At 52.8% G+C, this 13,191-nt stretch overlaps 5 protein-coding genes across 5 annotated transcripts; 1 reads left to right on the forward strand and 4 right to left on the reverse strand.

The window, feature by feature from the left end:
• Window positions 1-169: 169 nt before the first annotated feature.
• LY79DRAFT_553625 (uncharacterized protein) lies at window positions 170-2,270 on the forward strand. The gene is made up of 3 exons (XM_060557790.1): window positions 170-808; window positions 865-2,108; window positions 2,178-2,270. The coding sequence occupies exons 1-2, from the start codon at window positions 513-515 to the stop codon at window positions 1,925-1,927; spliced, it is 1,359 nt and encodes a 452-aa protein (XP_060414396.1). The 5' UTR covers window positions 170-512; the 3' UTR covers window positions 1,928-2,108; window positions 2,178-2,270.
• Window positions 2,271-4,570: 2,300 nt separating this feature from the next.
• On the reverse strand, window positions 4,571-6,067 carry LY79DRAFT_590159 (uncharacterized protein; the record flags this gene model as incomplete). The annotated part of the gene is made up of 1 exon (XM_060561114.1): window positions 4,571-6,067. The coding sequence occupies one exon, from the start codon at window positions 6,065-6,067 to the stop codon at window positions 4,571-4,573; it is 1,497 nt and encodes a 498-aa protein (XP_060414397.1).
• A 148-nt stretch (window positions 6,068-6,215) lies between these two features.
• LY79DRAFT_196447 (uncharacterized protein) lies at window positions 6,216-7,057 on the reverse strand. Its single transcript, XM_060551424.1, has one exon. It carries the CDS (start codon window positions 6,853-6,855, stop codon window positions 6,364-6,366), a length of 492 nt encoding a protein of 163 aa, XP_060414398.1. The 5' UTR covers window positions 6,856-7,057; the 3' UTR covers window positions 6,216-6,363.
• Window positions 7,058-7,793: 736 nt separating this feature from the next.
• LY79DRAFT_579655 (Sir2 family protein) lies at window positions 7,794-9,442 on the reverse strand (the record flags this gene model as incomplete). Its single annotated transcript, XM_060560042.1, has 2 exons — window positions 7,794-9,223; window positions 9,289-9,442. 2 exons carry the CDS (start codon window positions 9,440-9,442, stop codon window positions 7,794-7,796), a joined length of 1,584 nt encoding a protein of 527 aa, XP_060414399.1.
• A 1,029-nt stretch (window positions 9,443-10,471) lies between these two features.
• Window positions 10,472-12,282, reverse strand: LY79DRAFT_515146 (ATP synthase F0; the record flags this gene model as incomplete). Its single annotated transcript, XM_060554686.1, has 6 exons — window positions 10,472-10,755; window positions 10,848-11,052; window positions 11,127-11,553; window positions 11,612-11,744; window positions 11,793-11,906; window positions 11,961-12,282. 6 exons carry the CDS (start codon window positions 12,280-12,282, stop codon window positions 10,472-10,474), a joined length of 1,485 nt encoding a protein of 494 aa, XP_060414400.1.
• Window positions 12,283-13,191: the final 909 nt, after the last annotated feature.

Raw genomic sequence — 13,191 nt, forward strand, 5'->3', positions numbered from 1 at the left:
GTGCAGGCTTGATCAGGATTCTTGCACCTAACTGGTTCCATGTATCCAGGACGGAGATGCCAGGTTAATAAACCTTGACCAAAGGGCAGGGCCAAGGCAAACGTGTGGGTCATAAGGCCTTGGTACTGCTTTGACACTTGCTTTCACAGGGGCACTGAATTTCAACTAACGTAGATGCATAGTACGGAGTAAGCAAGCCGACATAGTAAGGGAGCTACTCTATGAAAAATGGAGACATTTTTGGGTGTGCTGCAGGCAAAAACGCTGTTATGAAGTTGTTAGAGCTCCTCAGCAATTGCATAACAGCGTTCTTGCGTGCAGCACACAAAAAATGTCTCCATTTTCCATAGAGTGGCTCGCTCACTATGCATGTACGTTACAGATAAACGTCTATATAAAGATTAGACTGTCGACACGTTTTCTACCGCCCTTGATGTATCTATAACAAAGTCGCACTCTACAGACCCTCTCAAATCATATTTCCCCAACAACCCTGACCTCATTAATTCGTTATGAGCGCAGCTGCTTCCCCAGTCATCGTGGTCGGCGGCGGGCCCGTCGGTATGACTGCCGCCCACGCCCTCTCCAGAGCAGGCATCGACTTCGTCCTGCTCGAGAGCCGATCTACCATTGTTCTGGACGCTGGATCAAATTTGGTCTTGTCACCAACTGGCCTCCGAGCTCTTAGCCAGTTCGGCATTCTGCCTGCCTTGAACAAAGTCAGCTCCCCGCTTGCCAAGTTCAGGCGGTTTGACCATCAGGGACGGAATATTGGAGACACCATGTTTTTCACTTACGTCCAGCAGAAGTGCGTGTTACATGACGCGAGACGCGTGGTTGTGGCCTTGCTGACACCCCTTCTAGCCATGGTGAATATCCGCGAGTCATCAGTCGCCATGACCTGATGCAGGTCCTTTGGGACTCTCTTCCCGCCGAGACTGCGTCGAAGTTGCATACCAACAAGAAGGTGTCACACATCCGCACAACTGAGACGGGAGTCGCCGTGCATTGTGCAGACGGAACCTCATACTTGGGGTCCATGGTGATTGGTGCCGATGGCACTTACAGTGCCGTCCGAAAATACATCGACGCCATGGCGAGCCAGGATGAGGTGAAAGACGAAGCGGCTCAGAAGGCAGCAGGACAGGAGGAGCCTTTCCTCACCACCTATCGCTGTCTCTGGGTCCGGTTCCCGATGTTGCCTGGTGTTGTGGCCGGAGATGCTAGCGAGTCTCATGGGCCCCTGGCTACGACGCAGTATTTTGCGGGCGAGGAAACAGCGGTCGTGGGCGTCTACGAGAAATTGGAAGAGCCTACACGCCATCCCCGCCGCTACACGGCCGACGATGAAGCCGCTTTTGTAGCCAAGTGGGGCCATCTGCCGCTGACCAACGGGGCCAGCCTGACTTTGCGCGAGGCTTACGCGCAGAAACAACAATCAGGCCTTGTCAATCTCGAGGAGGGAGTAGCCCCGAACTGGACCCACGGGGGTCGGGCTGTCCTTGTGGGCGACGCCGCCCACAAGTTCACGCCTTCGACCGGGGCTGGCTGCAATAACGGCATCATCGATGTTGTGGTCCTGGCTAACAAGCTGAACCAGGCCTTCGCCTCTTCCCAGGCTCCTTCCACCGACGAGCTTGCCACCGCGTTTCTCGAGTACCAAAACACTCGCCAGGAGGCAGTGGCGTCTACTTGCAGGCTATCTGGCGGCGCAACGGCAACAGCAACCTGGGACACTTTTCTACTCAAAGTCCTGGACCTCTATATTTTCTCGCTTCAGCTGGTGCAAAAGTTATTCGTCAACCGTATCGCAAGTATTGCAGCCAACACGCCGGTTTTCAACTATATCGAGGGCAAAGAGGAGATTAAAGGGGCTGTCCCATGGGCCTGTGCGATACCGTCATTTCAATCGCAAAAGGGACTTTGACACTAAGCTTCTTTTCACATAAAAGACTCCTGGTCTGTTGGATTGTATGTAATAATAAGCGCTGGGTGTAATTACGGCTTAGAACATAGATTTTCATGATTTTTTGTGTTGCTTAGTATTTAGCAGAATCAAAGTGCAGGGTCTCCTAATTCTAGGAATACCTCTATGTCAAAAGTTCAGACTGCCGTAATGTAACAAATAAGTACAGATACATTATAAATGTAAAATATCTAGGAATAGTGTTACTTGCCTATAGCAAAGAAAGTCTTGTTATAAGTACTTTACTTGTAATGTGGCTCTTTGTAAAGAGGGAAATATCTAGTACCTTTAGCATAGGTAAAAATAGGCGTAAATGCCTACTGTAGAGATAGGGCCTTACTGCTCCTGAGGGGATACTATATAATGCACGTAAAAGTGAGGGTATTTGTGATGTGGGTGTAACCCCCCTTTTCTCACTGCAACCCCCCTTTCTTCGCCCCCTCTGTAAGGAGGGGGTATTTAGCTCACAGCGCTGACTAAGTTACCACCGGGTAGTCACCTTGAGTCAGAAAGCCTACAGGTGTAGGCATAGGTGCTTGGCGCGTTTCAACCTTGATTATTTGAAGTCGCGGTAGGGTTTTACTGAGTACAGATGCGGCATATACGCAAAGTATAGCTTGTGGAGTATCATAAGACATGTTACATAAAGTCATGTAGAGGGTCCCCTTTATTGTTACGCCCTACAGCTAACATAATCAGGCTACATCTTCTATGCCTTTCTATTACTATCTATTATATACCCTTCAACTTAGAAATAAAAGACTGTAGTACTCCCTAATATTTATAAAACATATAGGTTTCTAATACAGGTAGTAAGAGTAATAGAGATACCAATAGTGATTAACAGTAATTATAAGTAGTTTTAGTGATAGTGATAGTAAGTAAAATCTGCCTAACAGGTAGTGTAGAGTTGTGACCCACGTACGCGAGACTCTCAACCTAATGAGGGGGTTAAACTTTGGCCAGATGTTATGGTAAGACTTTGGCCTAGTACTAGTTAATATAGAAGGTAGTACCAACACTACTAATCTAAACTATTAATAGCTTATTTAAGACTCTAGGTTTATAGTTAATAAACCCTCAGACAGAAATTGTTTTACACCTGAGTCGTGGTTATTGTACAGTTTCCCTACATGTAAACCTCTACTATATATTAGGCTCAGTTGTGCAGCTTCTTAGCAGATTTCTTTTCCCTCACAATCAACTTCACTACACTAGTCTCAACTAAAATGGTTTCTTCAAAAGTTCTCCTTATCCTCACTACTGCGTGCCTTGTGCAGCTTGGTGTGACTTCTCCGGAACCTGTGCCTGTGTTAGGCTGCGCTAGTTACGCACGAGGTACTCTTGGACCCTGCGCTGTAAGAATTCAGACTCCCACTTGGAAAACTTTAGGCATCGTAAGTCATACTAACCTACTTGAAGGACTGCAGTGGAGGCTGCGACAACCACGGATTCCCCTGCTGCGCCGAAGTTCCTCCCACAGAGTGTGGAGGCCCAACATGTCCTTAGCTATTTGACGAGAAATGTCACTAGGACCAAGTCAGAACTTCCGGTACAATTCACCCAGCACGATGTAGCGCAGACACATGTATCGCCACTACTAGCCACTAGTATTAAACAGTTTGATTGGTTTAGCTCAAGATTGTATAGTGATAGCAGACTTTGTACCTGTCTATAGACAGAAAGAATAGAAACGCAATCAATACGAAGGGCGTCACATTAGACCCGCTCATTCTGTGAATGCGCAAGACTAAGCCAGCCCTGTATACAGGACAAGCTGGCTGTTGTCTGTCTGTAGATTATAGCGTGACTTCTGGCACACAAGACAACACGTCAGGAGTGACTGCTACCAGTACACGTAACGTAACAACATCCGCAAGATGCTAGCGTCTACTGTTAACACTTATGTTAGAACAACTCATCAGAAACCCAAGAAGTAAGTGGCACAGGAGTGGCCCTAGCCACTCCTAGCCCCAGCCAGGAATGCTAGGAAATTGCCGGCTTTTCCTGGCCATTAGCATTATAGGGATTTCGCCGTACTCTCAAGGTTATATCCAAGGCAGTTCGTGTATTACGAGCTTCCCCCTTTTTTACCCCTTAAGCAACTAGATACAACCAGAATTAACCTACTGCTTCACCAAAATGACCCGATCGGATATCACGCCTGTGATACCAACAGAAACCAATGCTGGTAATGTGCAGGTAGACTGCGGTCAGAGTGATGAGAAAGACCTGTTAGGTAACATTAGAAGAGGTTACCGAGGGGAGTTAGGACCAATTACTGCGGCAAAGATAGTCATGTAGTCGTCCCCCTACAGGCCACCAGCAGACTTCATCTACGTAAAGAGACGAAGCGTCACAACAAGGAACACAAGACTGCAGCTAACAACAAGCGTACTTCAGAATCCCTACCTCTGTACTCCGTAATTCCATAGGATACGCTTTGCATAAGACTCTTTATACTGTTACTGCAGCTTCGCTAAGTTAGTTAGTAGGATAACACTGTAAACAAAGACAGTAAAGCTAACTTAGTTAATTACTAAAAATGCAATCTTTAGACCGGCACCGGTTACGTTGCGGTACCACAGGCGATAAATAACCCTACTAGGAGACCTGTTCCATAATGCGCGACAAAATAGACGAGCTCCCAATCACATTTTCCTTGTGGAGCACTTTTGTCAGTAAAAATGCAGCAGTAATCGCGGCGATAGGCAATGCGACGACTTTGGTGGTTCTGGCCAGCGCAGAACCCTTGTCCTCCGCACCCTTTTCGTCACTGTAAGGCCACTCGTGGGTAGACGAGAGGGCGGCGAAGCCCTTCAAGCTCAAGCCGCCAGTGATAAGCTCGCTGTAGTAATTGAGCCACAGGGAAGTCGGCAGGAGGGGCATGATGTACTCGAACAGCAGGCGGTCCTTCAGAGTGTCCCAGGCGGACGCGCGCATGGCGTCCTGGCTCTTATTCACCATGTACTCGACACGGGCGACGCGCTGGCGCTCGACGGCGGTGAACGCCTCAGCCAGCTCGGGCAGCGCCCAGGATGCGCCGCCGACGAGGCCCCCGTCCCGCAGGGCATTGACGAGCGAGGCGCACGACTCGATGCAGCTGTTGCCCCCTTGGCCGACGAGGGGATTGAACTTGTGCGCCGCGTCGCCGAGGATGATGATCCGCCCGTAGTGCCACCGCCGCATCACAAAGTGCGGCAGCGCCGTGACGCCGCTGTGCTCGAGGTTGTCGGCGATGGTGCGGAAGCGCAGCCCGTTGTCGGCGACGATTGCGTCGGCGCTGCGCGCAAGTTCGCGCCGCTTGTCCTCGTCGCCGAACCGCGGGATGTCGTCGATGGGGCACGAACGCTGCGATGCGGGCAGCGTCCAGAACCAGAAGACGAACACCTCGGCGCCGGCCCCGCCCATGCAGCCGGCCAGGGTGCCGTCGCCGCTCGCGCCGATGACGTCGCCGGGCGCAATGCCGGGCGTCGGCTTGGCCGTGCCGAAGATGCAGGCGTGCTCGCAGGGGACGGTGCCTCTGTCGCGCGCGGGGATGGCGGCCGAGTCGCCGTTGTCGTCCGCGTTCCTCCACATCTCCTTCCTGATGGTGCTGCGCACGCCGTCCGCGCCTACGACGATCTGCCCTTCAAAGACAGATCCGTCCGTGGTGTAGACCAGAGCACTTCCCTCCTGGGACTCCACCCGTTTCACCTTCTTGTTGAGGATTATCCTATCCTTGTCTTTCAAGTGCTCATACAACACGCAGAGCAACCCATGCCGTTCCATGAATATGCTCGGGTACCCGTGCCGTTTTAGCATGAGATCCTTCGAATAGCGGGTCATGATGCGCTTTCCAGAGGCGGCGTTCCGACAGATTGTTACCTCGGATGTTTGTGCTTTGGCCAGAATGTCTTGGTAGCAGCCTAGCTGCTCGAGAATCCGCAGGCCATTGGGCCAGAGGCCGATGCTGGCCCCGACGTTCGGCGTCACCGTGTCGTACGCCTCGAGAAGTACATAGTCGACGCCGATGTTCTGCAGCATCAGAGCCAAGGTGAGGCCCGTGATGCCACCGCCGACGATGATGACCTGGCGCTTTGCTTCATGGGTGGTGATCATGGCGCCGTGAAGCCCTGTCGAGCGAGAAGGGTGGGTCCAAGATGACAATAAGCAAACGTGGGAGCAAAAGAGGTGCACGTCGATAAGATGGACTTTGTCGAAATAGAGAAAGCTGCGAAGCTATTCTTATATCCGGAGGGCGGCAACGGCATGCAGTAGTTTCGTTTTGACACACCAAAATCCGTTGATGCGGGCACAAGTGCAAAAGAACCGTAAGTCAGCAGACGCCAGTGTCAAGTCTACAGTATGAAGGGAAGCCGCGGACAAGCGACAATTCCAAAGTTCCGCCCCTAAACTCAGCTCCTCCTCCCCTGTCGGCTTGGCTTCAGAAAGTTTGTGTAGTTTCCGCAGCGTGTTATCGTGATAGCCTGCACAACAGTCTCGCGAGCTCGCACCTGGACCCCACCGCTCAGGCTATCGAAAACTCTATCCGTACATTGGCTGCTATTTCCGACACGGGACGAACACTGGTTTGGAGGGGAAAATGGTGCAGGGCGGGTGGGTGCGGTGGGTAATCCCCGCAGCGGCCAGGGCATGTCCGCTTTGTTTGTCTCCGTCCCACCGTCGTCCATCATGGGTATGTTATGTTTGCCCCTCTGCATAAGTTTTACAAACACGAGAGGACTGAACCCCCCTCCCGAATACTGGCTCGTTCCTACGTCATTGGGTCCTGTCAGGAGAGCCGGACCGAAGCTTGCACAGTTACTCGTTAGGCATCGGCCAACGATTCCACTGTTATGTAGAAAAGGCCTGGGCGCCATCCATCTCTCTCGCCCGAATGTTGGCATGCTAGTTCGGATGAACACTTCTCCAGTGAATTATGGCGTCGTCGACTGTCCTGATGAGTACGGACGTCTCTATCGTATGTCCCGGCCCAGCTGTAAGCCACACACCTTTCTTGGCATGTTTGTCCTAGTCTAAGGAGCCATGCACAGCCTACAAGTTTCCCAATAACGATTTGTCCCCTCCCCGATCATTTGTGGGGGCGTGGCCTGCGGCCGTGCACGGCCAGAGAGGCCCCTTACGGCCAAGTCTGGTACCGACTGAGTATCTTGTCCACGTACGGAGTACATTTGAACACCAGTCGGAATAGAGGTGGAATAGTCGGACTAAGGAACTGCCCGGTAAGAAGTTAATAGTCGAACCCTGACTGCAATCGTGCTGCATATGCATAGTAGCCGCAAGGGGGTGCATGCACTTTGGACGGGAGGCTTTTTTGATAACGGTTGTAACAACAACAAAAAAGTCAGTTTCCCTGTTCAGACACTTGCTGAATGAGCTACTAAGTGAATTCAGAGTCCGGATGAAACATCACAGCTCTCATCTCCATTGGCGGTCCGCCAACCGAAGTTTTTCAATACCAATCATTTCAGACTGCCATATAGTCACACTGTGTACGGTGTGTTTACCATGTCTACAGATGAAAGTTTTGGGCATGACACTCAATTCGTGGTTATCGTCATTACGTGATCGGGGAACCATCTTGTCATGAGGCAAGATCGAACGAATGCAAAGGGAAACGCTATGAAACGTTATGAGGATTTTGTGAAACCTTTCCGTGACGAATGCAGCGAATGAGATATAAGTTGTGGTGAAGCCGATGCATTGTGGGTATAAGTCAGGTGAACGAAGGAAGACCGACTATTGTCGTGAACGATGGAGAGGGAATGAATCGTGATGCCCAAGTCAAGGTCAAGGGAAGATGCTGAGTGATGGCGATGCGTTACTATGGCTCCGTGCGGTCCGATGGTGACTTCTCCTCTGGCCCCGTCAATGATGACGGTTCTTCTTTCTTTTCGGTTGTACTTTGCGCCTGTGCCGTCGAAGCCGTCTTGGGGACCCGAGACTCGAGACTGCTCGCTTCCTTCGGAGGGGGGAAGTACCCCTCGGCGTCGACATCGGTACCCGGAGCGGGTTTCTGTTCGTATCGCGACACGCCCGTGAGCTCGTCCTGGGTTTTGGGGTCCTCTCCTTTCATCTCGGCGACGGGCGCCTTGGAATCGAACACGACGGCGATCTCGTCGAGCGGGGTGGCCATCCCTTGCATCGCAAGCTGGATCTTCTTCTTGGCCTCGATGCGGAAGTCCTTCGCGTCTTGGGGCGCGCCCTGGGAACCATCGATGATCCTCCCCTCGCGACCCCGGTCGTCTTTGATATCCGTACCGATCTCTGCCTCGCCCTCGAGAGCCTTGGACATCCGGGAAGCGGCACCTTTGGGGTCACTCTTCTTCGAATTCTCGGTGTGGATTTCGTCGTTCGGCCTAGGCGAGAATTCTACTTGATCTGATTCTTCCAACGGATTCTGAGCGGGTTTATTGGTAGCTTTCTTGTCGTCGTCCAGCTTTAGGGCGGTATCGACGCCCTCAGTGACCCTGCGGATCTCCTCCTCGAGGTCGGCCTCGCCCTCGTTCGCGGCCGATGCGAGCTGTCTCGCGGCCTCCTTCTCGCCGACGATGCTACGCCAAAGGTCCTCCAACTCGTCGCCCCAGCCGAGCAGGATGGCAAGCTTCCTCACTCCGGCATCGCAGGTACCCAGCTCGACGACGTCGTCGGCTCTCCGACCCATCTGCCCCACACGCTCCCTGTTCAGCAACAAACGAGGGATTCCAGACCGCGACGCCTCGGCCAGACCCGCAAAGGGGTAGACCGAAAGGCTGGTGCCCAGGACGATGATGAGGTCGGCCATGGCGGGAAGATGGGTGTTGTTCCGGAACGACTCCGGCAGGGCCTCGCCGAAGAAGACAATGTCCGGTTTCACAAGCCCGCCACAAGTGTCGCATTTGGGGACGACCTCATCCTGAACGTGCTTCTGCATGCGGTCGGCGGGGAACGCTGCGCCGCAATCGATGCAGCGCTGCGTGGCGAAACTGCCGTGGGCCTCGATGACCTTGTCATCGGGGACGCCGGCACGTCTCTCGAGGCAGTCGATGTTCTGCGTGAAGTTCATCTGCAGCAGACCCTTCTTGGCGAGCAGGGCGATGAAGGCGTGGGAGACGGTAGGGTAGAATTTGCCCGGGTAGAGCTCCTTTGCGAGGTAGTAAAAGGGTTCGGGGTGCTTGCGGAAATACGAAATGTCGAAGACGGCCTCGGCGTAGGGGAGGTTCAGGCGCGCGAGGTTGGCGTAGAGGCCAGTTCCGGGGGATCTGAAGTCGGGAACTGGAAGCTGTTAGGCTCGGTCCGTCTCTCACAAAGGACAGAAGAAGAAAAGGGGGGAGGCATACTGCCTGCGGCGGTAGAAATCCCGGCGCCAGTCATGACGGCAATCTTCTGGACCTTGCCGGACTTGATGTAATCGGCGACAGCTTCGAGGGTGCGCCCCTGCAGCGTCTTGGGTTGGACGCTCTCGTCCAGCATGGTGGACTCTTCGTTACCCATCTTCTTGCCCGGGCGGTTCGAGTTGGGCCGGCCCTGGGGGTGCTTGACGCGGCGTCGGCGGCCTATGATGGGCGAACCGGTGGTGGTGGAGTCGACGTGAGGAGGGGGTTGATAGAGGGAGGTAAGATTCTTGATGCGCCTGTCGTTACTGTTGTGTGGTCTCGAAACAGAGTAACAGAGAGATGTCCTCGATAAGTGCAGTGTGATGTATGTCTAGGTAGGAATACTGTTGCCTACAGATAGAAACGCAGGTGGTGGTGATGGAGTTGGGAGCAGCTAACCTGACTCTCTGCCTTGAGAGTCCTACCAGCCGTGAACTAAAAAACTAAAATAAGGCGTTGGTCCACCACATTGTGTGTGTTACATCATGCTGCGACACCCCACCCCCGCCATCGGCACCCTTGGAGCTCTTATCGCCGCCCTTATCGGGCCCGGGAATAATCAGCCAGAGGTTTCTAGAGCGCTGGGGCTTCAGCAACTCTTCATTGGACGACTCGTCCCCTCTCTGTTACTTGACCCCGAGGCTGCCATCATCAAGTCGTCACATCGCATAGGCCGACGACTAAGCATCAGTCTAAGGCAATATGCATTCGACCTCGAGAGGAACGGAGGCGAAGGGAGCCGTGTAGACCAACACTGCTTGCGACTTGAATACCGAGATCCATTTAGATGATGTCCATCCGGCATGCAGTTGCATGATGGGACAGCTTCACTAAGGTACGTAGTTAAGGCGGTCCCTCTTAAGTTCCCAGGGGTACACAATTATAGCAGCTCAGTCGGAAGAACACAGTATAAGTATCATGCCCAGTACTCAACACTATAACTCCTGTTGCTTCACCTATTATACCAGCGATGCCCACCCATGTCTTCATGCCCTGCTTGTGACTGGCAATACTCCAAGATAGCGCTTTCTAATATTTATTATGACGGGGGTCGCGTCAATTGAACCACAATAGTATTAAAATTTGTCCGTCAAAGTACGAGATAATGTCCTATAAACCTCCTTCCGGCTGATTGACGCACGAGAATTCAAAAGAGCTGGTCTCCAGGCAAACGATACAAAAAGACGAGCACAGTACCACTAATGGACATCATCGTCGCCGCCATATACGGCAGCCCAATCCACACACCTCCTACCGCGTTTCCAGCCCTCAGCAAGCCGGAGATGATGGGCGCTGAAACGAGCATACTCATCTGCTCCATCCAGCTGATGGCTGTGTTGAGCGTGCCGATCGTGTGTGGCTCCACGACGGCGTTGAGCACCGCTCGGCAGAGGTTGGCATAAGAGACGCCGAAGGAGAAGATGATGAGGGCTGGACTTGTGTCAGTCGGTAGGTCTCTGTCGAGGAAGTAGGGCTGCGGCGGGGAGAAACGAAAATGGATGTAACAAAGGGGACACGCATACCGATAACAAAAAACCAGGGTGTGTATGCGACTGCGACCATGAAGCAACCGAGAGACAGGAGGATACCGGTCATCCGGACGAGCCAAAGGTCTCGGGTAAGAGGATGCACGGCCGTACGCTTCGTGATATACCAGCCCGCCACCGGGAGGATGGCAAGCAGCATGATGATGCGGGCGATTACCGCTACAGTCGAGACGAGGGTGGCCTATTTTTACTCATCGTTCGCATGAGGCTTGCTACCAGTACAACATCAAACATCTGAAGAGAGTGTGTATTCACCTTTGCCCAGGACCAACCAAACAAGTTATGGACGTACTGCGACATTATCTCCTCCTTGACATACTTAACGATAAGCGTCAAGTTGAAGCCAGCCACCAGAGGAATCACCCTCCGAGATTTGATTATAAAGTTATAGATGTGGCCCATGTCGTTTCTGAACGCAACCATGATTTGCTCCATTACTGTGTGCTGATCCTTCGTGCCATGCTCGGGCCGGTGGAGGGTCTGCTCGAACTCCTCATCAGCGGCCCGGCGCAGCTCGAGCGTCTCGGGAATGAACGGCGGCAGACACGTTCCAATAATCAAGAGAATGTTGCCAATTGCGAGAGGCATCCATGGGCTCTTGACTTGCAGATAGGCACTGAGGGGGGCGACGAAGAGTTGTCCACCGAGCGCGACTGCTCCGATCCTGAAGTAAACCTTTGTCCTATGAAGTGTCAGTCCCGTTACCATCACGACGTGGGTGGTGGGCCACATGATCATACAAGTTCGAAACAGGGACCACATCGGAAACCATTGTCCAGACCATGGCCGCAGCCATTCCTGCACCTCCACCGATAAACTGGAACGCAGAACCAAACCACACGGTCCAGAGGGGCAAGACGTCGGGCCACAGGACTGGCATCGATTAGCAATGTTTCCGGGTGGCTGGCGATGACGACCCACGCGGCTGTAGCCTCCACGTGAACTCTAGCATGATGCCCAACATGGCTAGTGATAAAACGGGCCGGCGCCCATACTTATCAGCAATGACGCCGTAGGGGATAGCCGTGAGCAGTGCTGTGTTCAAGATCAACATGGTTCTATCAGGCAGAATTGAGGGTTTAGACTCACGCGGTATGCTGCCGAATGAGGTTTGCCAGCCCTTGATCATGGCGAGCTCTCCTTGGACCTCTGCTGACTTGCAAACATTGTCGTGGACGCTTTGTGAGATGATGTGACCTGGATAGTGCTTGTGACAGATGATCTCCTCCATCAGCTGGAACGTCGGTGGAATCTGGAGGTATGCACCGATCTCGCCGATAAGAATAAAGACCATTGCTAGGCCGATGATCTTGACTTGATAAGCTCTCGTCGGCGCAACGGTAGAAGGCAGATCGTGGGTCAGAAGCGGCGCATCCTCCTCGGGTCTCGTCCCTTCTTCGTCGGCCGCCATTTTGCAAACTTGTTTCGTCTTGGCGCCTGCAATTAGCAAGAGATCTGGAAACGCTAGAGTATTTTTGCCTGAACCTAACTAGAGAGAGTGGCTTGAAAACACTCCTTGAGAAGGAGAGATTGCATATTTAGCACGGTCTCAACTTACGGAGACGAACTGGGGCGAGACATTTGTATCTGCTGCCAGCTCCCCCCCCCCCAAAAGAGGATTTAGGAGCTTCATATTGCCTATCTAATCATAGGTCCCTGCAAATCTTCAAGACGAGCTGGCCAACCCTTGTGCCGACAACCGTACGCTGGCAAGTGCGAGTCAGCGTAGCGTCGGTGAGTTAAACGCTGTGGACGATTCTTCCGCTCTTGGCTCCGCTTATCGCAATGTTGCAACGACATCCCCGGCCAGCATGCTAACCGGCCATGGGATGTGGTTGCTCCCGAGTTGTCGGTAATCCGAACCATATATCCGTACGAAGCGTACAAATGATTATGCGCTTCGAACGCAGTGTCAGAGGCCACTTCCCCCGTTGCCATTCTGCTGGCGCTAATGACAGGAGCGTTCTGGTGACGACGCACACCGTTGTAGTCGACATTTCCTTAGTCACGACTCGGTATGCCGCGCCATCTCGTCTTCTTCGTCCCAGACACATGGTCTAAGAAACTTTGTTCTCAAGATCTAAGGCTCAGAAGTAACCTTCGTCCCAGATAGCTGGCCTCGGCACTCAGGTCCTGAGAGAAGAACCAACCAAAAGGGCGCTCGTCTTAATCTCCGACTGTATGCATATCAGCGGCTAGTTACCGGTCACGATCACGCGTCGGATCCGAACAAGGATGCCGAGTAGTTGGGAATTGGTATGTCAGCCCCATAGCTTATTCGTGTTTGGCGTTGTCACGCTGGCAGGTGTTCGATCAATGG

This window comes from Colletotrichum navitas, assembly GCF_030913465.1.
Source record: "Colletotrichum navitas strain CBS 125086 chromosome Unknown LY79scaffold_28, whole genome shotgun sequence".
Taxonomy (NCBI): Eukaryota; Fungi; Ascomycota; class Sordariomycetes; order Glomerellales; family Glomerellaceae; genus Colletotrichum; species Colletotrichum navitas.

Excerpts from the sequence above, each read along its gene's own strand:
- LY79DRAFT_553625 (XM_060557790.1), top strand. The coding sequence starts at position 513 with ATGAGCGCAGCTGCTTCCCCAGTCATCGTGGTCGGCGGCGGGCCCGTC. Across the intron at positions 809-864 it reads TTCACTTACGTCCAGCAGAA|CCATGGTGAATATCCGCGAG; the intron begins GTGCGTGTTACA and ends CACCCCTTCTAG.
- LY79DRAFT_196447 (XM_060551424.1), bottom strand. The coding sequence starts at position 6,855 with ATGCCAACATTCGGGCGAGAGAGATGGATGGCGCCCAGGCCTTTTCTA.